Consider the following 25,915-nt stretch of genomic DNA (forward strand, 5'->3'; position numbering starts at 1 on the left):
GATAAACAAAACCAAAAGTAGCATTGATTTTGCTGACGATAGGTTTAATATGGAGTTTAATTTCGAGTCAATTATGTCTCCTAATAACTTTAAATGATCAACTAATTCGGATGAATTGCCATTTGTTTTTAAAAACATATTGTCAATTTGAAACAAATTATTATTAATGAACATTAACCAACAATATTGTAAATAAATACATAATGAAATAAATTTATTTACCTGTGAATATTAAACAAACAAATAAATAACCGTGAAACATGACAAAAGTAGGTTCAAATTTGAATATTGTATGGAAATTGTCATCTAGCGAGTTAACAAAAAGCAACACATCCAAACGTGTATTTTACAGGTGGACTGACCTATTACGTTAAAATGACAAAAACCGATTATTTTCTAGAAGAAATCCGGAATATATTTAAAAGTGTAAATTATTAAAACATTAAACTGCCTTATCACACGAAACCCTGAATATATTTGTGTAAATTAGTTGTGTAAGTCATGTAAATTTATTTTTATTTTTGTTATATTTAATTTGTTTATATTTAATTTATATTTATTAATATTTGTGTAAATTAATTGTGTAAGTGTAAATTATTCAAATATTAAACTGCCTTATCACACGTTTCATAATAACCATCATAAAAATTCTGGCTGATTGGGAAAAGTAAAAAAAATAAATTTGGAAATAAATTTTTCAGAGTAAAAGAGAAAAGTCTTAACGAAGTAACCATAAGTAGAAAACAATTTATAACGAGATCTGAACAATTAATCCGATGTTGTATATTAAAATTTTTTAATTGATGTTTTTTCTAGCCTTATGATGTTCAACTGAGAATTTTGATATTTTTGACGTGTTAATTTTTAAAGAGATAGGCCTGCTTTTTAATCAGTGTAAAATTACAAAAAATATTAAGGTAATGAGATAAGTTTTGTGCTTGTTTATTTACATGATGTTGCCCTGTTATTGAATTCAAATTTTTATTTCGTGGATCCACTATTCAACCAAAATTGAAATTACCTATCTGTTTTTTTTTGTTTGGATTGTTTAAATGTGTTAGATTTTTATGTTCATGTTATTTAAAATAATTGACAGTTAGTTAACTGCTGTTTAAACGTTGTCACAAAACTATTAAAAAACGCTGAAAGAAAATTTATAATTAATTTATTAAAAACTTTTATTTGAAAAATAAAACACCAGGAAGCTGGGAGAGCTATTTTAGATGCCTTTGAAAAAAGATAACACAAAATTTAACGAGTCTGCTCTACCAACTGTGCAGATTTGAAAAAGAAACAAATGAAACACAAATCAACATTCTACGAGATGCACTCACACCCTAACCATAACAACAACCCCCACCTATCCAAGACACATGTCTCTCAGTAAAGCCTTCAGTTTGAAAATTTAAGATGCCTAATTTCTAGACTGATTGATGCTCCTGATATAATTTGCAACGCAATAAAACTTCACGTCCGCTATCTACGTTCAAATATTTTAAAATTGAAAGATTTCAAATTGGCATGCATCAGACAATTTTTGTTATTAAAATAATGATGACATAAAATTTAATAGTTAATTCAGAAATAAATTTAAATTTGAAAATTTTTTGCCAAACGGAACGAAAGTGATTTAAAGAGGACAGCATAGCTCAGATACATAAAAATAGATAATCTATAAACAAGGAAAAAATGTTTCAAAAAATTTACTGTCAATAAATCCAAAGTTACTGGGAAAGATATTTTTATTCTACATTACAAAATATTAACCACAAAAACGTTTTCGACAATAAGCAATCGAATCGTCCTTTGACCAAATCTTCAAAGCTCCGAAGTTGCTGTAAGCTGGGTCCTGGTTGACGGCAGGCAGCCAACTTTCGTCGTCATAGTCAGGATTGTACCAGACTCTGTTGTTGCCATCCAGTGCTGGAGTTGATGGGAGGCACTTCCATGTTGTGTCAGTCAAGATGTATCGATCGTCGCTAATCACCTCAACAAATTCTATAATAACAATTCAGTACAAATTTTAAAATGTTGAAAATTAGATTTTTACAGCGGAAATGTCAAATATTAAAAATGGATTCGTTAAACTTAATGGCACTCACTAGCATTTGCGTAGTTGGAAGCGTGGAGTGCAATAACTCTGGTGTCAGAGCAAACTCTGTATGAACTTGACGAGGTGAGGTCTTGTTGGACTCCATCGAAATACAAGGATTCAACGGTGAAGTCAACATGTATGGTGATGGTGCGGTAGAACACGTTAACAGCTGATTGATTATGTTTGCTTTGTTTGTTATAAATTATAAGTTGAAAAAATATGTTAAAAAATATTTTTGATAAAATACAATTTTACTACAGCAAGCAAATGAATGAACTGATGAAACCAGTGGATGTCATATGGAAGCAATTGTCGGCAGCGTAGAAACAGTTTTCAGAAGGGTTGTTGTACATCTGACAAGTTCCTGAAGAAGAAAAAAAATTGAAAGCCAGACACTGGCTGTCGTTGGAACACGTCCAAGTACACAAAAGAAGTGCATTGCTCGATGGTACGACGTTAAATTGAGTTTGCGTCGATGGCTGATCGTGACGACAATGTTCCTTCTGCTGGCAGTCCAGATGTTCCTCGAAACATTTGATCTCGCTTGTCCAGCTACATCGGACAAACAAACCAACGAGAATAAAAAATATTTTCCTACGTTTCAACAATTCAACTAGTGACATCAAAATGAAGTGATACATTTTACAGTCGAATATTAGTTTGTAGTTTCAGTTAGAAAATAATGGATTCACAATTTAGAAAAAAAAGTCACCCTTTAAATGAGAGAACATATGATGAAATTTTGAATAGGCATCGCAAAAAATTACCTTTCAACTCCGGTAATGGTGCTGCCTCCCCATTAAATATTTATGCAACATTCGCAGACAGGCCAATGAAGACTTGAGACCGGTCGGTATTTTGATTCATTGTTGGCCATTGTCTTTCTTCCCCTACATCCGACAAGCCATTTGCAAAACTTTTTTTTTCTAAAAAGATTACTAAAAAATATCCCATCAAAAACAAACATTGTGTAAACTATAATTTGGATAATTTTTACAAAAGTCATTCGTCATTAGCTATGCGCAGTTTGTGATAGTTTTGTTTAATTTAAGTCAGTAACAAAACATTCCAAAATGTCCTGTCATTAATAATGCTGTTGAAAATTTTTACAAAATCGATGGAACACCTTAATTTTGTTTAAAAAATCTGGATTCATTATTACTGATGGGATAAAATAAAACTTGGAGAACCCCCTCCACGTTTTAAAAAGGTCAATAACTTAAAATACTTAACTAAATTTATAAAGCACCAGTTTGAATGAATTTACCTCCATTCCTTAAACAGTTACCCTAGTTGTTTGTTAAGGTTCACCACTGCACCAAACGTTGTTTGGCTTTTTGCTATTAATTCTATAAAAATTTTATATTCTAAAGTAATTATTTTTTTTTAAATTTTTAATATTATTATCTTTTTTGGTTTATCTAAAAGTTGTAAACTATTCTCTTAACTCGGTCAAAATGTAAGAAAATATTTTTGATCTAATTTCAAATTAGATTAAAAATATCAAACTCTGCTTCTTTTAATTTTTAAAGTCATTCAACGCAACGCGTGAGAAAAAAAGCATCTATCTACCATGTTGTTGCAAAACATATAAAAATAATTGAAATAAAAAAAGCAGGCACAACAACACTGGAACATGAGTCTCTCTATTATAAATTGCTAAACAGGTCTGTACGATTCCACGTGTACACGTCAAACTCATTGTCGGCATAAACAAACATTTGTATTGTTAGCAGGCACCAGGTTTGTGTTGTAATGCACGATATTTTTACTTGTAATTATTTGGTTTTTGTATTTATTTGATTGATTTGATTATTTTAATGTGAATATTTTATAAATGATTTCGTTATTCTATACCTTTAAAAAATTTAATATGTGGATTAAGGTTTTTTTTAAAAAAAAGTGCATATAATATGCGATGGTTTGACAAATTTAAAATACCTCAACATTTGTTCACAGTACCATGGTTTGATTGGTGATTAATCTGGCCGCTTGTTCAAAATATCACTCAAATTTTAAAAATTGACGCATCAACGCATGAAGTTGAGCTGGGAATTCGTTTGATTGCCAATTTGCTATCTTGTTATCACAGCCAGGAAAGAACTTTTAAAAAGGACAGTGACAGATCTAGACAACATTGACGGGAGACTAAAACATTGACGGGAGAGCCAAAATTTTAACGGAGGGGCCAAAATTTGTGGCTGTGTGGCTGACGTTTTTTTAGGGTCGATTTTATACATAAAACGGTCCTTTTTCTGGCTTTTATTAAAAAACTGCTCACTACGGGGGGGCACTGGCTCTTCCCGGTCTCCCTCAACCCGCCGCTGAAAATAGATGTTTACGTAAATGCGAGAATAGTCTTATGTTTTTTTCTTATCACCGATCTAGGATATCTTAATAAGTTCTTCCGAGGGTTTGCAATATTTGCCAGGAAAAGTCTAAAATTCCATAAATAAAGCAATGTAAGGAATTTACTGGTTTCAATTTACGAAGTTGATCCGTTCGTTTAAAGATCACGTGAGAAAAAATTAAGCGAAAAAATCAGATCACTGTCCTGTTTGATTCTACACAACCTATGTGACAGGTAGTTATATCGGCAGGTCTATGGGAAGAAGCATGAACAGGTGTGCGCGGTTTCATCGGCGGTTTCTGTTTTTGAACTATTCAACAAACGTTTATTCGATAAAAATTTCTCAACAGCCTTTTAAATTAAATATTTATTATATAACGTCGTGTCGTTTGGCAAAACAATTAAAAAAATTGTTTGTGGGAGTTGAATCCGCACTACAAAATTTTAGTGGTTTGTCCAAACATTGCCAATTTTTTAAAAATTTGAATTAGTTGAAAGCAAATACTTATCATTTGTTAGTTTACAATTTATTTATTTAATTTTAAATAATTTCTTTCGTACATTTTATATTTGAAATTTTGTTTTAACTTATGGATGCGCCGTGCAATCGAATTTTATATAAAAGTATCGGATCAAAGGTTTTGTTATATTTTCAATGGGTCTCTATGGGCGGTTGTTGGTCATTTGTCACATTCAAATATAAATCACAATAAGTTTAAAAAAATTCGTAAAATGAAATTTAAAATAATAAAATAAATTTTTTTAAATGCTGCAAAGTTATAATTGTATATATACTCGATTCAACACAGAGTAGGAATTGCAAAAATGGAATCAGGTGAACTATCATCAAACAAAACAGTTGATAACAGAAGGGAGAAAAGTTAAGAATATATTTATTCAGCTTGAAATCATTGTAACTTTCCATTGAACTATGAATCATTCTTCTCCAAATTCGCAAATTAATCAAACAAATGAAACAAATGATGACTGTTGTTACACTAGCGATGAAAGCAGTAATTCGGAGGAAGATAACGAACCAGAAAACAAAAAAACATTTGACTCCGAATACACATCTGAAGATTTAGAAAAGTTTGAAAATTTTTTGCTGAAAGAATTAGGCTATCATCAATTTGACCAGAACACAAATGAAGTGGTTCTCAACCTGGATGAAGAAAATAAGAACAGTGATGACGTTTGTTGTTTACATCAACAATCTCATGTGGATGTTCACAGTTTACAAAATTTGGTTATGGCGGAAAATCTGGTTAGAAAAATGGAACTTGCCACGGAAAGATCAGAACAGGTTAATATGCAAGGAAAAACTAAATTGCCCTTAAAACACGTGAAGCTTACCTTGAAGCCAATCAATCTCATAAAGAAACAAAAAGAGAACAAAATTAAAGTACTCCCGAGTAAGAAGGAAATTTTAAAACTCACCAAAGAATATCACATCAAGAGGAACAACTGCTTGCAAGTTGAAAATAAACTTAAAGAAGAACAAAATACAACGCTAAAGAAAATTTTTTCACAGAGAAAATTGTATTTTCAACAGCCAGTAATCAACCAGTCATCAGAAAAAATGAAGATTGACTCAGATCAAAATGTAAACAAGTTCTCGTCAGATGAGCCATCAGAACAAATAAAAATGTTGAACGTTGATCAAATCAAGAAAATTTTCCATGAACTTGAAGAGTTGTTTCATACTGACATTTTGGAACAAAAAGTTGCACCATCAATTCCTCAAAAAAATAATGAACAACAAATAGAAAAAGCTCCAACACAACAGATAAATGTTGGCCAACAAAAATTAATGCAACAAGCTAAACGTAAAAATCCTAACTCAGAGCGAATGACAGAAAAACAAAAAAATTTGCAACATCTTGTCGAAGAGCAGCAAAGTGCAAATGAAGTTTTCCAACAGCAAACATTTTCTGAGAAAGTACACGTTCGACGGCGTAAAAAACTGAAACTCGATGGAGAGCGGACGGAATCTGATGGACAACAATTTTTGAAACCTCAGCAGCCACCATCTTTTGATCAAGATGCTGGACAAGAACAACAGGTCGTTGCGCCGTTAAAAGATCATTCCTCGCAGAGTCAACAGGTGGTGTTGCGACAACTAATTCAAAAGAAACCCCAACGTGTGAAACAAATGGTACAACCTATGATGCAGAAACCAAAACTTCCTCATCACTCTATTCTTTCACAAAAACAACAACAACAACTCATCCAACTCCATCAAGTTCAACAAAATCAACAACACTTTCCATTACAACAACCACAAACTCTACTGCATCAACCGACTTCCACTTTGAAATCAGCCCAACAAGAAGAGCAAACCACACAACATCCAGCCCAAAAATTTAGAAAACAACTGCCCACCACATCTCACTCACAACAACAAATCAACTCACAAGCAACTCAGCAGCAGCAACAACAGTATTCATTTCCAAAACAGCAACCGTCATCCGCACCGTCACAACAGATCACATTACATCCAGAACAACAAATAGCCTCACAATTAGGACAACAACTCTCATTACAACAAATGATTTCACAACCAAAGCCGCTACAACAATTTTTATCACTTCAACAATTTGCACCACAACAACAACAATTCCATTTACAACAACAACTCACATCCCAGCAACAAAAATTTACTTCACAACAACAATCCACATCACAACAATTCACACTACAGCAACAACTCACATTTCAACAACAACTCGCAAAACAACAACTCATACCTCAACAATTCACACCACAACAAAAATTCATACCACAACAACAATTCACACTACAACAACAATTCATGCCACAACATCAACAATTCACACAACAACAATCCACATTACAGCAACAACAATTCACACCTCAGCAATATCAAATGACATTACAACAGCAACAACAATTCATATCCCAACAGCAACAATTCACACTACAACAACAACAGCAATTCACACCACAACAACGAACCTCCTCAAAAATAGCCTACAAAGACAACTTAGACATTCACTTAGACCAACTTAGACATTCACAGCCAAACTCGATGCAACCTTGTGCAAAGCCCCAGCAACATCATCAAATACAACCACAACAATTTCAGCAAATACAACACCAGCAATTACAACAACAACAAACAACACAATTGCAACAAATACAACAACAGCAATTACTGCAAATGCAACAACAGCAATTACATCATCAGCAAATACAACAACATCAACAGTTGCAACACTATCAACAAGTACAACAACAGCAACAACAACTTCTACAACTATCACAACAACAATTGTTAATGATGCAACAGTTTGAGCAACAAAAAACGACCCATCAAATAAACCATCAACCACAGCAACATTTGTTGGCGCAACAACATCACATGAGCCAGCAACAAAATCAAATGCCGGAAAAGTTTGTTGATTTAAATTACAACAACAACAACTACCTCAACAATGACATCAACAGCATCAATAGTGACATCAACAACAATGACAAAAACAACGACGACTGTTTCTTATATAATGACGACTACCACAACAGCAACAACAATTATTTCACATACAACAATAACAACAACAATAACAACTATTTTATGGAAAACATCAACAACTACAGCAACAATGTTGATCAAATGTACAACAAAAACTACATCAACAGCAACAATTATAACAGCGACATGATTCCGTGAACGACAACAACAACCAGATGCTTTTATAATATACAAATTGTATACATAACAAGGAGTATAACAAAAAGTTTATAAATAAATTAAATTTACGTAATATATAAATAAATGAATGAGTGAATGAACGAACGAACGAATGAATGAATGAATAAATGAATGAATAATGAATAAAAAAATATTCAACAGATATGCATATAATGTCTCATATAATGAATGTCGAAATTTTAACTTTTATACATTTCTAAATTTTACATATTTGTATTCACGCGTGAATTCTATCTGAGCCTTTTTGCAGTAATGGTGAAACATTTTCTCTTGCGATTTTTAGTACAAAAACTTTGTTTTCAATAAATATTTCGGCAAAATCTTAGATCAGTACTGTATAATACAAAAACTGGTAAAGAAAAAGTTAAAAATAAATTGTAATAAATTAAAAAATGTAAGTTTTGCGTAATTCAGTTCCTGTCCCTTTTTAATAGCCCTTTCTTGTCTTGTAATCTGAAAAACGTTGTTTAAAAGTGCAATTTTTAATTCCCAGTACCGACATAAGATTTCGCCGAATATTTCACTAAATTAACAATTAAGTTTTCAATTTGCAAAATTTTAAGGATGCTAATCATTTCAACTCAACTGTGTACGATAATGATTTATTTAAATTTTATAGAATAATTATTTTATCGAGTCACGTAACTGCATTTGATTTACTTAAGTAACTAGATTGCACAAGTGCATATGTTAATATCATGGTTATTTCGTGATGTCTCAAAAAACTAGTGTTTCATTAGAATCTAATTTACACATGTTAATAATATGTTTGTTTGGTAGTGTTTTATTAGGAAACTAATTAACATATATTAATATTATGATTATTTGGTACTGCTTCATAGAAAATTAATAAACACAAGTAAATAGATATTAAAACCACAAACATTTTTATCATTAATCGCCGGCAGTTATGTATATATATTTCATAATCCAGAAATCTTTGCTTTGTTTCGTCCAACCAATTTTTTGTGATAATTCTCTTTTTATAGTAACGTATCTTTTCATAAAACAAGTTTACATTTCTTTATATTTATAAAAAAATTTAACTGGTTTTGATTGTCATGTCCGTGAAATTGAGTCGCAAATATTTTTTTAAATTTCTCGTTTGATAACAATTTCGTGAAAAAAGTAATTTTTCAATTTGTTTTATACAATACATCAGTGAATAATTATATCGCAGGAGTTGCAAATTTGAGATTTCACCACAGAATTAATCACCCCAGTTGGTATTCAGAACTTTTGGTCCCGGAGTTTTTGGTCCCAGATTTCACCATATAGGAATTTTCGGTCCCGAAGTTTTCGGTTCAGGAATTTTCGGTCCTGGAGTTAAATTGTGTAATTATTTACTTTAACTTCATAATTTTTTAACTAAATGCAAGGATATCTTGAACTACTATCCTTGATTACAAGACAAGCAGTACTCAAATAATCCAATGTTCAAATCGATACAATCACTCTTTTACAAGCACAATCAATTTGATTTGATCTGCGGGTGTGGTGTAGTGGTTACGAGCGTGGACTCTGGATCAGGATTACTGAAGTGTAGTGATTCACGGCTTGATGGTTTAGACTAGTTGGGGGTGTTATGCTGTTATAAGCAAGACAGTGGCATGTCATTGTGGTTCCTACCAAACCACCCTTTTTTGCCCACCTAGCAGCATTTTTGGTGTTTGAAATACTGGCTTCAACAAAAATTTTTATTTCTTTAACTGAGTGGTAAACAGCTATTTCACTTCATATTTTACATTTTATTTTCGGGTGGCAGTACTTGTTGAGATAGTTATAGCTTGTTACGATCTCCCGCTTGTTTGGCAAATAAACGAATAAAAAAATCAATGGATCAAACATTGTTAAAACAATTTTAACGCACCATGTAGAATATAACGCAGAATTAATAGCATCGCACTTCGAGATCTTGACCAGGAACGCGTCTTTTGTATTCCTGTCTATTCCCCCAAAAACCCACCTAGCCCTAACTGGTCGTCCACTATTATTTCTTGTTCGTTTGGCCGTTGATATGCAACTTTTTTAAATTTCCACAACGTACCCTCGTCCTCCTATTTGGGCAAAATTTTCGAGTGCCCAGTTCAAGAACGTTTCTCTGAAAATTGAACCAGTTTGGCAACATTTTTGTTACACACAGCTCCAGTAGCTGAGCCACTGTACGCTGGCTGATGTCGTTCAGCGACCTAAAAAAAAAGTGGCCTATTAATTAGATGATAATGTGAGTTGAACTATAAAAATAATAACATGACGAGAATTTGTTGACATATTTTAAAAGAATTTACTTAAAATTAATGGTAACAAGACGAGAATTTGTTGACATATTTTAAAACAATTTACTTAAAATTAATGGTAAAATACTAACCAGTATGCTTTCTCTTAAAGGTATTTGGCTTTTTGTGTAGAAACTGCCATGCAATTTTATCCAGCATAGTTTCTTAAATGCATGTAACGGACATCCCAGTATCACCACAATGTCAATTTGAAGTAAATTTTACAACATTTGAACAATGAAAAATCAAATGATTTTCAAATGTTGTCAGTATAAAAGGAAAAGTTTCTCTTATTTTTTTTCAACAATTTAAAACAATCATTACAAAGATGTTTGTTTCAAAAAGGATGAAAATTTCCTCTGATTATATCTTTTAAATTGTTTTCATTGAAACCACTTCTGCCATCTCTGAGGAAAATTTTAATCCAGAAACAGATCTTTCCACGCTCACTTGTGTAGCCGGTACTCCATGCATTACCTTTGCTAATTTGTATGACTGAATATATTTATCCTTTTCTCCTCAAAACTGAAAAACACTTTTTTTGTCTAGCCTCTGCACATTTCCAAACTCTTTTGAACGTATTTTATTTCAACATTGCTAGACATTGAAAAAAATTTATTAACACTTATTATTTCTTCCTCATTGTTTTTTAGAACTCTTTGAATTCATCCACAGGCTCATCAATTGACTCACTTGATGAAACATCTGAAGGAACTATAAGTTTTAAATCAGATTTTTCTAAAAGCACTAGTTTATTCCAAAGTAACTTTAGATGTTGCTCTGCTTGCATTTTTTTTATGACAAAAAGCAATGTCTGAAATCTTGGATCTAAATAAAGTGATCACAACAAGCTTTTATTGTTTAATAACAACTTTTTTCTTACGTTCAAATTTCCAGATAAAGTCTCTGCAAAAAAAATTTTAGTTTTAAAAAACTTTTTAATTTTAGTTTGCTTCCACCCATACATCGTAGAAATCAATTGCTCATTTTGCAATTTCAATATTGTCTCAAATAAAGGATTGATATTGGGCAATAAGCTATTGGTGATGATAGATGTTGTAGGAATTGGATGGATTGTGCTGGATTTTCATTGTGATGAAATTAATGAACAAACTAAGCAGTGATGGTAGAGTGAACTTAAGGTGCTGCAAATGAATGGTGCCATGAATTGTAGAAACCATGAAGGTAAACTGTTTGGAACTGTACCGGATGGATAGGCCTTCGTTAGCATGTGTAGGACTGTGAGTGTTGTCAACTGTTAATGTTGATGACGATTACTAATTGTTGTTGCTTTTGTTGGTAGAGTTTTATAGAATGGGTCGGTTGACATAAGAGCAAAGTGGGTTTTGAGTATGTTAGCATCAATATGTTGTGAGGTTGAAGTGTTGAATGATTTATCTGAGCCTCTGATCTTGTTGACTTGGTCTCACTTGGCTTTGTTTCCACGGTTACTGTTAGTAAAGGTTTTTAAAATGAAGTTGATGATGTGCGTGTTGATGTATTTGGTGATGAGTCCTGATTTCAAGAGTTTATTTTTCTGGCAAAGTAGATATTTGGTCAACTAAAATTGCAACCGCAAATAACTGCGGTAATTCTTATAAATCTTTTTGTCAATAATGAAAGTGGTGTTACTGGTGATTCCTGTAATTATTATAATTCTTTTACATACAAAGTAAATTGTTGTGTCATTGTTCATTTACCACATAATAAAAATATTAAAACAAATTCAAAAATATAAATAACCACCCCAAGATAATGTGTTGAAACTTGCGACTTATACATATAAGTGATGACCAGATCTACATTAATCCCATATATTATGTCAAGGTAGTGACCTTGGTTGGTGGGACCTCAAATCTGGGATATAAACCTGTTTGAAGGATGGAATGGTGGTCGAGTTGATTGAAGTCGCCCGCATTGATGAGTTTTGAGTCGCTCCTTGACGCAGTGTTGAAGATTTTATATCTAATTTAAAAATAAAATAACAAAATAATTGATTTTGAAATTAATAATTTATTTCCTATCCAGACACGTCATTGAAAGATCAGTTGAAAAAAACTTGCAGTGCCTTGGAGAGTCAAAAATCTTCATTTCTGTAAAGTTGCATCCCTCAACACTAGTTGGGAACCTTTGATCGCCCTTAATAAATCTTTCACAAAATATGAGGCAATGTTGTTTAGTAAAAGTTTTGATAGAAATTTGCAAGGAAAAAAGTTAGTGAAGAGATAGGCAATGTGATTACTTGACTGATTTATCACTATACTTTCTCACCATGGGAAGGGTTGATTTACAAGTACCAAACACACCAGCCAGTTCAACATTGATGTCTTGTTTATGACAATACCACTTAAATATATTTGTCAAAGTTTTAACAATTCTTGATCTCCAGGCTAATTTTTCAACAAATTTCTCAAATTCCACAAGTGATTATATTTGCCATTCGAACAATTAAAGATGTGTGAATGGATAGGGTAGCTCAGAAACTGCACCCTATCTGGATGAACTGTTGGAAGGATGATTCTGAAGATGTTATCAAAGAAAATGAACATTTAAAGAAATTTCTTCAGAAAACCATTAATTTGAATACATTTTTTGTTTTCAGTTTTATTTTATTCTTTTCATTTTAGATTTTTATTAACCGTTAAAAGATAATAATATTTTCTGCTGTCAATTTTTTGTTTTTGTATCAATACATTAGCAATCATGTACAGACTGGATTGGATTTATTTTGCTCACATTAATTTTTATTCGCACTTAGTTGCATAGTAAGAGCTTAACTTTCAATTTTAACTTGTCTGTTCTCTTTCATTCGCTTTTAGACGGTGGGTCTGTGTCCGTTCCTCTCTCTCTCTCTCTCTTTTTCTTTTTCTCTCTCTATATACATATATATACATTGATGTTGTTAGGATATAACATTTTATGAAAATAATAACCAATATTGATGGAGCGATAAATATTGACATTGCAAGTAGTTACTAATGAATGTGGTTGGACCGCGTAAAAATAAACGACAATGATAATAATGTGAGGATTTACTGATGACTATGTGCAACCGTATATACCTACGCACACGCATACACACACACACACACACACACACACACACACACACACAAACACATTTATTTTAATACACAAACATACATACTAACATTAACGTATATAGACAAACACACATACACGTACACACACACGTACACACACGTTACACATATACATACGTTGTTAGAGACAATCTCCAACATTAGCCCTAATATAGCTTTGTTTTGATGACATGACCATCAGTGCATGATTCTCTTTCCAATGTCGTCGTTAATTTTGTTGTTGTTGATGATGTTGTGGTTGTTGTTACTGTTGTCGTTGTTGTTGTTGTTGATGTTGTTGTGGTTGTTGTTACTGTTGTTGTTGTTGATGATGATGTTGTCGTTGTTGTTGTTGCGGTTGACGTTGTTTGTGATGATGATGTTGTTGTTGATGTTGTTGTTGTTTCAACATATTAACACTGAGGATGTTGATAATTTTTTTTATGCTGGTTGAATAAAAAACTACAAAAAAAAATTGTGTGAGAGAAAATAAAAAAAGATGAAATTATTTTATCAATTCTCATATAATGAATCGGTGAATTTACTTTTGAAGAGATAATTTTATTTTATTTTTATGGCAAATTTTTATGAATATAATTATTAAAAATTATTTTTTAGCTTATTTTAAAAATGTTTACATCGAGTTTTAAACATTTTGATTTTTTGCATCATCAGGCGTATTATATGCCACATTATGAAATAAACCGATTGGCATTTGACGGGGTGCTAAGCACATCAATGCTGCATTACTTAAGAAAAATTGCAATAGAAAAACCGGATATGTAGATAAAAGTTATTTTTAATCTGATGACTAGCTCTTAAATAGATTTGAAAATTATATTTTTTTAACATAATCAGATAGATTATTTTTGAAGTTTTATGTGAAAAAAACGAGTTAAATACATAATTGAATAAAACTGAAAATTTTCCATTGTTTCAAAGAATATGTTATGATTAAACGCTGACGGTCATTTCATGATGTGCTTGTATATTCGATATGGCGACGTGATGGCCGAGTGGTTAAGGTCAACTTCGAATGGTAATGATAACAAAGATCAGAATTTGATACGTAAGTTTCAAAAAATATATTTCATTTATAAACGATTCAAGTTAGTGAAAAAGTGACGTAACGATTTTTGAATCTCAATTTCTAATGTAGTTTATGTTCTAACTTGAATTTATTTTAAATGTGAAAAATTGACGCATAAATTAAAATACAAGAACCTTCCGACGAGCCAATGTACCAATATATAAGCGATAAACAATGAATTAAACATGTTATCAAGTAAATTCTTTTTCGCTTATTATTTGTTATTTACTCTGTACATATAACATTAAGCCACGTGCATCGAACGAGAATTCGAAATTTTAGCCAATGAGTCGCACACATGCGGATGCATAAGTATAAAATGGAGTATAAAATGCTCCAACAAAACAAAACATGCTTGTAATAAGGGAGTGTTACTGCATTTTTTCCCTACAATTGTCAAATTTGCGTGGATGTTATTAAATACGAGTTAGTTATTTTTTGAAAACAAAAAGTATTTTCAGTAACAAACATATTTTAAATATATATAAACATATAGCTAATTAATTGTTACCGGCCACTTTTTTGAAAGATCAAACTGTTAATGAATTAAATTGTTTCATAAATTTTACGTTGAAAAAATTCAACATTGTAAATAGTTGTTGAATAAAAAAAGAAAAATCTATTGCATTCACAACAAAAATGAAACCAGCAAGTAATTATTTATCTTTGTTTCATGTTTCTTTGTTCAATGCATCCTCCACGAATATGAACAACACAAGCAACAAAATGAACTATCACACTTACAACAAAACCAACGATTTCAACGATAATTGCATTAATTCAAAGCTACTCGATAATGAATACCTTTTAACATATGTCGCCGTTCGATACTGTCTGCCAACGACCTACGTCCTATCAACAATCCTCTCCACGTCTGGTAACTTATTTTGGATCATTTTTCTGTTGAAATCACAGAAGTGTAGCAAATCGTCCAACCTTTTATTGATCATGAACCTCGCAGTTTGTGACTTCATCAAATCAGTGGTGGTTGGACCTTTGAGAGCCTTCGAACTTCTCCTGATGAAGTTTCACGATTATGAAAACATTGAAATCAACTGCTGCAGGTTTTTAAACTTCATCTCGTTATATTTAACGCTCGTTGGCTTCCACAGTGTGCTGGCCATCAGTCAGGAGAGGTTGGTTTTGATTTGTTACCCCTTCCTAGCTCGAAAGTGGTGCAGCCGAAATGTGACTTTGATGGTGATATCATTCATATGGACGAGTTCCTTCGTAGTTTCACTTCCATTCTCCTTATTATATTCAAGAACAAAAACAATTATTCCCGCTTGCGATAAAGTCTTTATTATATGTTCCATAATATTTTTCCATTCCGATGAGGCTAAGAGTGCGAAGGCTTACATATTCGTCATCACAATCTTCTACTGCATCATCCCGGTTGTAATTGTTTCCATATCTTATGCGAAAATTGTTCTCAGCTTGAACAAAACGATAGAAAGTTTGAGATGTAACGTTAGTGATGCTAACAAAATTTCAGAGAAAACACTTGCATTAAAAAAAATAAATAAACCAAAGTTGTTTGGAAGTTCGGCATCACCGCACAAGATAGCCAGCAAGAAAACAGCAGCCGACAATGAACCTGGCTCTAAAGTTTCCTGCCCTCGTAGAGAAGAAAATTCACTGCGAACTGCGAACAGCTTGAAAATAATGAAAGGACGTCAAACACTTGCACGCATGATGATTGTGGTGGCCGTCTGTTTCATCATCTTCCAAGGACCCATGATCATCATGTACATGTGTTTGAGTTGTGGCTACAAAATCGAAAGTAATGCGGCTTTTACGTTGATATTATTGAAGTGGTTTCAATTAGTAAGCTCCATGATTAATCCGTTCGTCTATTCAACCGGTCGAAATGTTTTTAAAAAGCATTAGCTCCGTGTTGTAAGCAATTGCAATTTTCAATGCGGTCTACTGTTGTCGGTTCGATCTGTTTAGCGCTGCGTTTTTGCTATTCAACCGATTAATAAAGTGTGTAATAGAATGACATAATGTGATTAAAATAAATATTACTATTTAGTTTTCTTTCCAATTTGTTTTTTTTTGGCATATTAACAATTATATTAAACTTTGTAAATGGCCGAAAAATGTAATGAACACGCAATGGTTTGTTTGGACACCATGTTGTTTATAAGTTTTTTAAGACATAGGCAAATAGATGTCAGATATGATGATGGTGAGTGTAAGGGTTCGTTCTTTAACTTTTCTTATTATTATTTCAACCTCGCAACAAGAACAAGTATGTTGTAACAATTTCTCTATTACAAAGTGAAATACTGTTTATAATGTCTGGCAAATAACAATAATTACAAACTGACGTCAAGAGTCAATATCTCTAATTAAATTAATTAAACAACGTTATTAGTCAATATCTCTAATTAATTAATTAAACAAAGTTATGAGTCAATATCTCTAATTAAATTAATTAAACAACGTTATTAGTCAATATCTCTAATTAATTAATTAATTAAATATATATATATATTTCACAAATCGTCGGTTCACGAATCTACCACTTCAACTTCCGAGACTCCACGATAACTCTCGCGACGACAACAATTCCTGAACTGAAATTCTGAGCCTCTTGACGGGACCTTCCCAGCGCTTTTATAGACGTTTGGCCGCTATCACTCCCATGTTCCGAAATTGCGACAAGTTATTAATAACTCACGCAAACTGAGTTATTAATAATTATTTGTCCTTGAAGAACAGTTCAATATTTTTAACCAACTTTTTTTTAAACGTTTTTTAACTTGAAATCACCACGGCCACGAGATATTAATTACTTGTTTACTGGTTATCCATTTAAATCGTATAGCGCTACACTGAACCCTGACAGTGAGTTTCATATTTTTCATCAAACCAACGTGGACAATCAAAATTATTTTCGTGCCGTTTGGTGATTTTTTGGTGATTTTTTAGATTTCTTTCTTTAGAATTTTAGTTATTCTTGCCCCTCAAAAACATCAAATGTTTCATTTTTCACAGATTTTTGTCGTTATTACGTGACTTCCAGTCGTAAATTTTTAATAGATTTTTGAATGTCTTTTGATTCATTATATTTTAGGTGTAATCAATGTTTTGTCGCACTCTTTTAACAACTGTTGTGAAGAGGCAAAGAAAAAGGTTAAAAGAAGATGCAGAACCGTCCAAATTTCAGACCTCGATTGACAACAAAACCTTCCTTCATCAGCTACTCGTCTCGTGTTAGATATTGAAAGGGCAGAAACGGCAGCTGAAAAGTTCATAAAAACTGATTTTATAAATAATTGTGGATTGAATGATTTAAAACAGCGTTTATCTAAAGAATGTACTTTCCCCTAAGAATTTGAATTACAGAACCATTTTTTGATTATATTCAAAATTGAAATTAAAAATAATTGTCCATCAGTTGCATGTTTAATGCTGATCAGTGAAAATTATAAAATGACAGTGCATCATCAAAGAATAAATCTTTCTCGTTCATTCATGAATGGTATTATTAAAAAAGATTCAACAAGGATTAGCCAAATATTAAAAGTCCTCTCGCTCGTCTAAATGGATATTCAACTAAAAATTCTACAGAAACAATTTTGAATTATAAAAAAGGTTACTAAACATCAATTAAAAGCTTGTTCAAAATTTTTTAAAAGGAGTGATGATGAATATCTTCAATTAAAATTTATTGATGTCATTACTCTTCACACAGATTGAGTAAAAATCAACAGTTCTTCAAAAATTTTAAAAGAATTATCAAATCTTGAATGGCCAGATGTCAATGAAGCTAGTACAATATATTATGTAGCAGGGGCAGTAGTGAAAAATATACTCAGTACGACTAGATGTCTTCACTGCAGGGAGGTCCTTTTGAATGACAATTCATTTTATTTTTGTCTTAACATTGACACCAACAGAGGCGGTCTGTTGAAGCCAGTTGAATATACATTCTCAGCTTGTCTAGGCTGCTGGCAAATTTTACAAACTATGAAAAATTCAGAAACAGCTACGAAATTTTCAAAACCATCAACTATCAACAAGGACTTTACACAACACTTGTAAATAATTATACACAAAATGACAGTTTGTTGGTTAAAGATATTGTTATAACCGTGCTACCGAACGCACTAGATTCTAGCGTATTCTAGAATGTTCTAGTGACTGGAGCATTCTAGAGTATGCTAGAATCGGACCATCTAGAAGAATCTAGAAACGACGCTTGCGAAGAGTATATAAGCGCACGTCGCAAGAAGATTAGTGATTAGTGAAATTCGTGATTTTGTGATTCTGTGAAATGCGATTCGGTGAATTATTTAAAGCGATATTTGATTTGTTTGTTGACGTTGTCATAGCGATAGATTTTGAACACTTTAAAAGTTAATTGTTGCGTTAATTTGAATTTGCTAGAAATAAACGATTAGTTGATTTCTTCTGTAAATAAAGTTTAATAACTAATAACTGTTTGGAGTATTTTATTCAATCGAAGATTTGAACCCGTCGTAAATCGGTTACGACAGCGAGTATTATAACAATATGTTCTGTTTTAGTAATCATACTGTCACTAATCGACCAACCCCCCAAAAATAAGCATATCACAAAATTTAACCATCCCCTTGTTTAAAAAGTTTGTCAAGTCTTGCATTTTGATTATCACGAAACTTTGTTTGAACGTTTGTTCTTGAACTTTCACATGTAACGTCTTTCTAGATCTTTCTTTTTGTTTTCGCATTCCCTTAAATGTTCTGACCGCTCAATAGACAACATGCTAGCGAAATTTCATTTGTAAAGAGCATTTAAATCGTTAGTTATGATGTCAATCTTTGTCCTCAACTTGTCCTGCACGGGCATTTTGAAAGCATAATTTTTAGAAAGTGCTTTAGATGATTGTGATTGTTCGTCCGCAGTGTCTTCAACTTTAACAATGGCATTTGACTTAAACTCCTCCTTTAATTAATATTAATGAGCTATTTGCTCGCTTGAAAACTTTAATAATCATTTATGCGCATATATATGAAAGAAAAATTATTTATTGTTTTGTTTATTTAAAAAAAGGGTCGTCACACATGCGTTTAACCCCCTCCCCTCGTCACAAAGTGTCACAAATATTTGAACCTCCCCCCCCCCTGAAGCGTGAAATCCTTTATGGATGGCCCCTTAAACAACATGATGTGTCGAAAATAATAATAAAACCTCATGTTTCATTCAATATATGCTTTTTTATTAAATACGGATTCGTTTTGTATCTTTTAAAATGATTTTATACAAAAGTTTAGGTTTTATTTATCGATTGAAGCAATTCGAAGTCTGCCGTGTAATGCAGTTTTTAAACAAAAATTTCATGAGTGGATAGTGCATGACAATGCACATCACCAACTGTATAAACGCATATATTCGGACAATACTAGCATGAATTCTAAATAAATTTCAACATTTATAAATTTAAAAATGAATTTATTAAACTTTTATTAATAATAAAATTCACAAATAATTACGATTGCGATTCCGACATATTAAAGGAAAGAGACGGTAACGCCATAAATCGCTACTGCGAGTTGGAAAATTTAGCAAGCAATAAACCCAACGACAAAAAGAAAAAGTTCTACGCTGGCGATAACTTCTTAATGAAAGTAATTCGCAAGCGAAAAATTAGAGGCAGCGAGCAAATAAAAAAACAATAGCAACAGCGGTAGTCAATAGGATGTGACGATCGTTACGTCACAATGACCTCATCGTTCGACACTGTCGACAGTGCCACAAGAATATTCACCATCGTCGTCATCGTATGAAAGTGCATCATTCTAACGAAGTTTTTGCTCGACCAGCTGACACTAACAATGATGACATACATCAGAGCAACACCAATGAAACCGTAAAGGAGAGAGAACATGCCGACATATATACATAACTGCATGAAGACAAATCGTCATGGGCATAACATTATAGTGTTAGAATCAGCTTATTGCTCATCTACACACATAAGATCTACAAGGCTGATATATGCCACTATGTTTAAAATCCATATAAATAATCTGTTTTTCGCGTGCTTAACTGCTTTTATATAAAAATACTTTTGAAATTTTGTTTAATGTCGTGTTCGTTCGTATCTGTCAGGCGCGTTTTTCTACATTTTGAACTGAACAACTCGCTTTTTAATATATAAAAGTTTGTAAGACAAAATTACGACTAAAATGATTTTATATTCAATCAAGCAAAAATAAGAGCAAAATTGAGTGAATTATTTTGTCATTTTTTATATCAAATAAGTTAACATCAAAAAAAATATTTATTCGCATTCATCCCCATCATCGCGGTCCTCCTTTCCATCACCATCGTTACGTCATCATTCACGTGACCATCATTTGCGGGGCAATACACATTGACATGAGCTCCTGGAAGAGAAGTTTTCACGCATACGGCAGCCGGATCTGAGATATCTGTGTGTGTGGCGATGTGGAGATTATGATAATGATAAAAATTGTAGTGATGATGATGTAAACTGTGATGGCAATGATGATGACCGTGATGACAAAGGCGATAGTAAAATAGAAACAAATTAGAATTAGCCACAAACCTGCGTCTTATTCTTACATCCTTTGCACTCTAAATTCTGATTTCTGAGATTGGCAATGCAGATGAAACCACAGAGGTTACAGACGTGCACAGTGTAGGGGTCAGAAACCTCGAACAACCTTTCCTTCAAAAACTGGGCAGCCCCATGTGCAATCTGACAATCATGCTCCATCTCGCCGAAACGTAGCCCACCATTTCTGTTGAAGTAAAATTAATCATAATATTAGCTTGATTAAACATGAATTATAACGACATTGATTGTTTTATATAACAAATCACACAACCAACTCAGTCATAAACCAGCCAATCTAATACAAATCAACAAGCCAGCTGATCACAATCGAACAACCAGCCAATCACAAATTGACCAACAAACCAACCGACCTTGATCTACCCTCCATGGGTTGCCTGCTTCAACCTCTGGTAGTACGTTGGTCCGATGAATATCTGAGAAACCATCTTGCGACTGGTGTGACCGTTGTAGACAACCTGCAATTAGTGCATTAGAAAATTTTTTATAACATTATTGTATGAATATACTTTTAATTTAAAAAATAACAGAAAACATTTTCTATAACTTTGTAACAAAGAGGTAATTTTAATTCGAAAATTAACAGTGAGAAACAAACGACAGACCTCATTTCCGTACCTATGATACCCATACCTCTTGAGAATATCGGACATTTTCTTGACATTGACGGCATCATTGAATGGGGTGGCGTCTGCAATCTCACCCCTATTAGCCGCCACCTTACCCTGCAGGCACTCAATCAAATAACCAATCGTCATACGAGAAGGAATGGCGTGCGGGTTGATGATGATGTCCTGGGTGATGCCCTGTGCTGTAAATGGCATATCCTAAGTTGGGGTGGGGGTAATATTAATATTTATCTATCAAAAAATGAATGCCATACAGCAAACGGCTGACATTGGCTAATTATAAAAAACCACCAATCAAACCAACCACCAATCGAACAAACCACCAATCAAACTAACCACCAATCAAACAAACCACCAATCAAACAAACAATGCATCGATACTCACTTCTTGTTTGTATTTCATGCCACAAGTTCCTTTCTGACCGTGACGACTGGCAAACTTGTCGCCAACCTGCGGCGTTCTGGTAGTCCTGACACGGATCTTGCAGGACTTGAAACCCTCCTGGTTGATCGAAAGCATTACCTGATCCACCACTTCTGTATCACCTTTTCTCATGAAGACACTGTTGTCTCGTTTCGTGTACCTCCTCGCTTAGCCCTCAAGCTGAAAGTTTCATCATATGTTATTTTAAATTATTTGAAACAACAGCATACCATCACCACCATAACAACAATGACAACAACAACAAAAACATACCTCGTCTTCATTTTCAGGCAGTGTGATAGTCTTACCAATGCGAGCATCATCTCCAGATACTCTGGTACCCGGTGATATGATGCCATCATCATCCAACTTATCGTAAGATGCATTTTTCATGCCTTTCACGTAAGATCTATCAGGTTTCTCAAACACCTCCTCCTGACCGAACCCCCTCTTTGATTCGGCATCCTTGTACGATCTATAAAAAATTGATCGAAAAAACCCGCGATCGACAGCTGACTCGTTCATGATGATTGAATCTTCCTGATTGTATCCAGAGTACGATGCAATGGCTGTGATGCTGTTGATGCCAGCCGGTAGCTCGTTGAATCTTAAGTACTCCATCGACCTGTGTGGAAAGATGGATGATAGGGGGCGTTGAATTTAATCATTCAATCATCTAATATTTCAATCCAACAAACAAACAAACAATTTTGAATTGAATTCAATCAATCAACCAATATTTCAATCCAACAAACAAACAATTTATATATCAAACACTCAGTCGACCGACCTTGTAGTAACGAGAGGCTTTTGAGGATAATAGAGAACGTGGGCTAATGTATCCATTCTGACGTGGTAGTTTGTAGTGTAGACACCCATGGCTTGCTTGGCCATAGCAGATTGGTATGTGTTACGTGGCGACTGTCAATCATAATAATGTAGTTAGTGATGTTGTAATGTAGGATGACGTCAAAACGGTGACGTAATAATGAATATAACAATGGCGTAAAAAATTAAAATGAATTATGTGAGAGATGTAGCAAGTAACCTGGTTGTGATCAGGGAATGGTATGATGGAGGCGCAAACTCCAAGTATCATCGATGGATGAATTTCGCAGTGCGTGTACGTTGTGCAGTACAAAATACCTTTCGTTGTTTATTTTTCGATTGTGAACACAATTATCGTGACATTTTTAAATTATTATCATCATTTTGATCATCTCACTCATGAAATCGTCTCACTCATTAGAGTAACTAACCTTTCTCCATAGCCACCATGGCTGTTTCTTCTTCCATCGTATCAATGTACTCTACTACTCCATTTGCTAACAAATCTTGCCAACTGTTGATTATCCATGAATTTGTTAATATTATTATCATTTTACACACACGCACACACAACCATACACACTAACCCATAATTTTTGTGTTTTCTCTCCTTTAGCAGATCGATATGTCGTTTCTTGAGTAGAAGTTTTTGATTTTCTACAATGAGCAAAGGTCTGGATATCCTGCCGGCATCAGTGTATATCATAATCTCTCTATAGCTGAAATCCCAACTCATTGATACTTCGGATATGATGACATCCATCTGACGACGAAGTTTCTTCAGAGTGTTCATCAGTGGTTCTGGGTCCCTGTGAATGCCCACCCAGCATCCATTGACAAAAATTTTTGTAGCACCCATGATAGCAAAGGAAGAAATCTCTTCCAGAATCTCCATGCTCCACTCCTCCAGAAACTCGAGTATGGGGGATGGTTGCGAGCCGACGGATATGTTAGCCATGAGGGCGAGGTTCTTTATCAAGCCGACTGCACATCCTTCTGGGGTCTCAACCGGACAGATCATGCCTGTGGGTTGTGTCAGGGATTGTGGAGAATTAACATGTTTGTTTAGTGCGTGGATAATTTTTGAATAAATTAATCAAATTAAATTTAACAAAGTCTATGAAAAAGATTTTATAGATCACGAATCAAACTTGGCTTGAAATTAAAACTTTTCCACAACTAATATTACAAAATATGAAACAGCAAAGCAGCAAAACTAACCCCATTGAGTATTGTGAAGTTGTCTAGGCCTCGCCAGCTTTCCGTCTCTGCCAATTGGAGAGTTCACCCTTCTTAGATGAGAGAGCGTGGATGCGTATGTTAGTCTATTCAGCACCTGCAAGCAATTCAATTTTACCATCACGTTAATATTAAAACACACACCCGCGCAGAAAAACACGTAAAAAATAACACAGACTCACAACAACAACAACATCGATACAAACTTGAGAAATACCGGCCCTTGCCTGGTTGTCCTTTTTTCGCCCCAATTCCCGGTTACCAGCGAATAATTGAGGCCATCGGTGATTGTTCAAGTTTTTATGGCAAGTTCAATGTTGAAGTCTCTACCCCGATTTATAAACTTCTGGGCATACAGTCTGATTTCTTTAAAGAGATTTCTAAATAGCCTGTTTGATGTTACAATGATAGAAATATTAGTGACATATGTTCTAGACAAAGATAGGGAGGGTTTAAAAAAAGTGAGAGTAAAAAGTGAAAAAGAAAAAATGCATACTCTCTGAAGAGATAAGCAAGAAGGGGTCCGACAAGATCTAATCTCTTGTTTCCATAGTGATCTCTGTCATCAACTGCTCTTCTGCCTAGTGATGCACCATGTAACTGTGGGTTAAAGTTGCAATATAATGTTAGATTGACAATTTTTTTTATAGTGCTGTTATGAAGTAATAACATTTTTTCTTTTCCTTTTCGGCTTATTCATTTATTCATTAAACCAGCCAGTCATCAACTAACCCAAGAAAATATGCCTTCCTGGTTTTGCAGGAATCACTGTCACCGACATGCGGCAACATCTCTTTCTGGATAATCTCCTTAGCGTACTTGATCCTCTTTTCCCTGGTCACCCCAGGTCTCGTCCCCCTCCCTCCAATAAAGTTCAAGGCCACCTGCTGATCCTGAACACAGGATGCTTCTTCTATCGATGATTTGACATGAAATTTGTTATTATTGTTATAACCGTGCTACCGAACGCACTAGATTCTAGCGTATTCTAGAATGTTCTAGTGACTGGAACGTTCTAGAGTATGCTGGAATCGGACCATCGGGAAGAATCTAGAAACGACGCTTGCGAAGAGTATATAAGCGCACGTCGCAAGATATTTGGTTTTGGTGATATTCGTGATTGGGATATTCGTGATTAGTGAAATTCGTGATTTTGTGAATAGCGATTCGGTGAATTATTTAAAGCGATATTTGAATTGTTTGTTGACGTTGTCATAGCGATAGATTTTGAAAGATTTAAAAGTTAATTGTTGCGTTAGTGCGAATTTACTGGAAATATACGATTAGTTGATTTCTTCTGTAAGTAAAGTTTAATAGCTGTTTGGAGTATTTTATTCATTGACGAAGATTTGAACCCGTCGCATCGTAAACCGGTTACGACAGCGAATATTATAACATTGGTGTCAGAAGTGGGATCTTCGACCAGCGAATTACTACTCGTAGAAAAAGAACACGATGTCAAAACTGTGTGGGTTGAACGTAGTTCAACTACGAGAAGAACTACAGAAACGAAGCCTTGTCACAAGTGGCAACAAAGAAGTACTAGTTGCACGTCTGAGAGAAGCTCTCATTGACG

The 25,915-nt window shown here is 33.6% G+C and overlaps 6 protein-coding genes across 6 annotated transcripts in view; 2 read left to right on the plus strand and 4 right to left on the minus strand.

Moving 5' to 3' along the window:
* Positions 1–1,762: 1,762 nt before the first annotated feature.
* Positions 1,763–2,736, minus strand: HELRODRAFT_183525 (hypothetical protein; the record flags this gene model as incomplete). Its single annotated transcript, XM_009013125.1, has 3 exons — positions 1,763–1,998; positions 2,103–2,264; positions 2,382–2,736. 3 exons carry the CDS (start codon positions 2,734–2,736, stop codon positions 1,763–1,765), a joined length of 753 nt encoding a protein of 250 aa, XP_009011373.1.
* A 2,640-nt stretch (positions 2,737–5,376) lies between these two features.
* On the plus strand, positions 5,377–8,136 carry HELRODRAFT_183526 (hypothetical protein; the record flags this gene model as incomplete). The annotated part of the gene is made up of 1 exon (XM_009013126.1): positions 5,377–8,136. The coding sequence occupies one exon, from the start codon at positions 5,377–5,379 to the stop codon at positions 8,134–8,136; it is 2,760 nt and encodes a 919-aa protein (XP_009011374.1).
* A 1,513-nt stretch (positions 8,137–9,649) lies between these two features.
* On the minus strand, positions 9,650–11,244 carry HELRODRAFT_183527 (hypothetical protein; the record flags this gene model as incomplete). The annotated part of the gene is made up of 3 exons (XM_009013127.1): positions 9,650–9,748; positions 10,226–10,383; positions 11,148–11,244. The coding sequence occupies 3 exons, from the start codon at positions 11,242–11,244 to the stop codon at positions 9,650–9,652; spliced, it is 354 nt and encodes a 117-aa protein (XP_009011375.1).
* Positions 11,245–15,353: 4,109 nt separating this feature from the next.
* On the plus strand, positions 15,354–16,517 carry HELRODRAFT_183528 (hypothetical protein; the record flags this gene model as incomplete). The annotated part of the gene is made up of 1 exon (XM_009013128.1): positions 15,354–16,517. One exon carries the CDS (start codon positions 15,354–15,356, stop codon positions 16,515–16,517), a length of 1,164 nt encoding a protein of 387 aa, XP_009011376.1.
* Positions 16,518–21,177: 4,660 nt separating this feature from the next.
* HELRODRAFT_91749 (hypothetical protein) lies at positions 21,178–21,390 on the minus strand (the record flags this gene model as incomplete). The annotated part of the gene is made up of 1 exon (XM_009013129.1): positions 21,178–21,390. A coding segment is annotated over one exon (213 nt), but the record flags the coding sequence as incomplete, so codon positions are not given.
* Positions 21,391–21,578: 188 nt separating this feature from the next.
* Positions 21,579–25,915, minus strand: part of HELRODRAFT_158187 (hypothetical protein) — a gene marked incomplete at both ends in the record, with an annotated part of 9,817 nt that continues 5,480 nt past the window's right edge. Inside the window, 12 exons of the mRNA XM_009013130.1 lie at positions 21,579–21,677; positions 21,825–22,046; positions 22,234–22,439; positions 22,542–22,897; positions 23,063–23,193; positions 23,321–23,418; positions 23,532–23,614; positions 23,688–24,123; positions 24,322–24,436; positions 24,557–24,575; positions 24,836–24,939; positions 25,068–25,252. Coding sequence (XP_009011378.1) covers positions 21,579–21,677; positions 21,825–22,046; positions 22,234–22,439; positions 22,542–22,897; positions 23,063–23,193; positions 23,321–23,418; positions 23,532–23,614; positions 23,688–24,123; positions 24,322–24,436; positions 24,557–24,575; positions 24,836–24,939; positions 25,068–25,252 — 2,054 coding nt within the window. The remainder of the gene's footprint in view (positions 21,678–21,824; positions 22,047–22,233; positions 22,440–22,541; positions 22,898–23,062; positions 23,194–23,320; positions 23,419–23,531; positions 23,615–23,687; positions 24,124–24,321; positions 24,437–24,556; positions 24,576–24,835; positions 24,940–25,067; positions 25,253–25,915) is intronic.

Source organism: Helobdella robusta, assembly GCF_000326865.2.
Source record: "Helobdella robusta unplaced genomic scaffold HELROscaffold_110, whole genome shotgun sequence".
In the NCBI taxonomy this organism is placed as follows: domain Eukaryota; kingdom Metazoa; phylum Annelida; class Clitellata; order Rhynchobdellida; family Glossiphoniidae; genus Helobdella; species Helobdella robusta.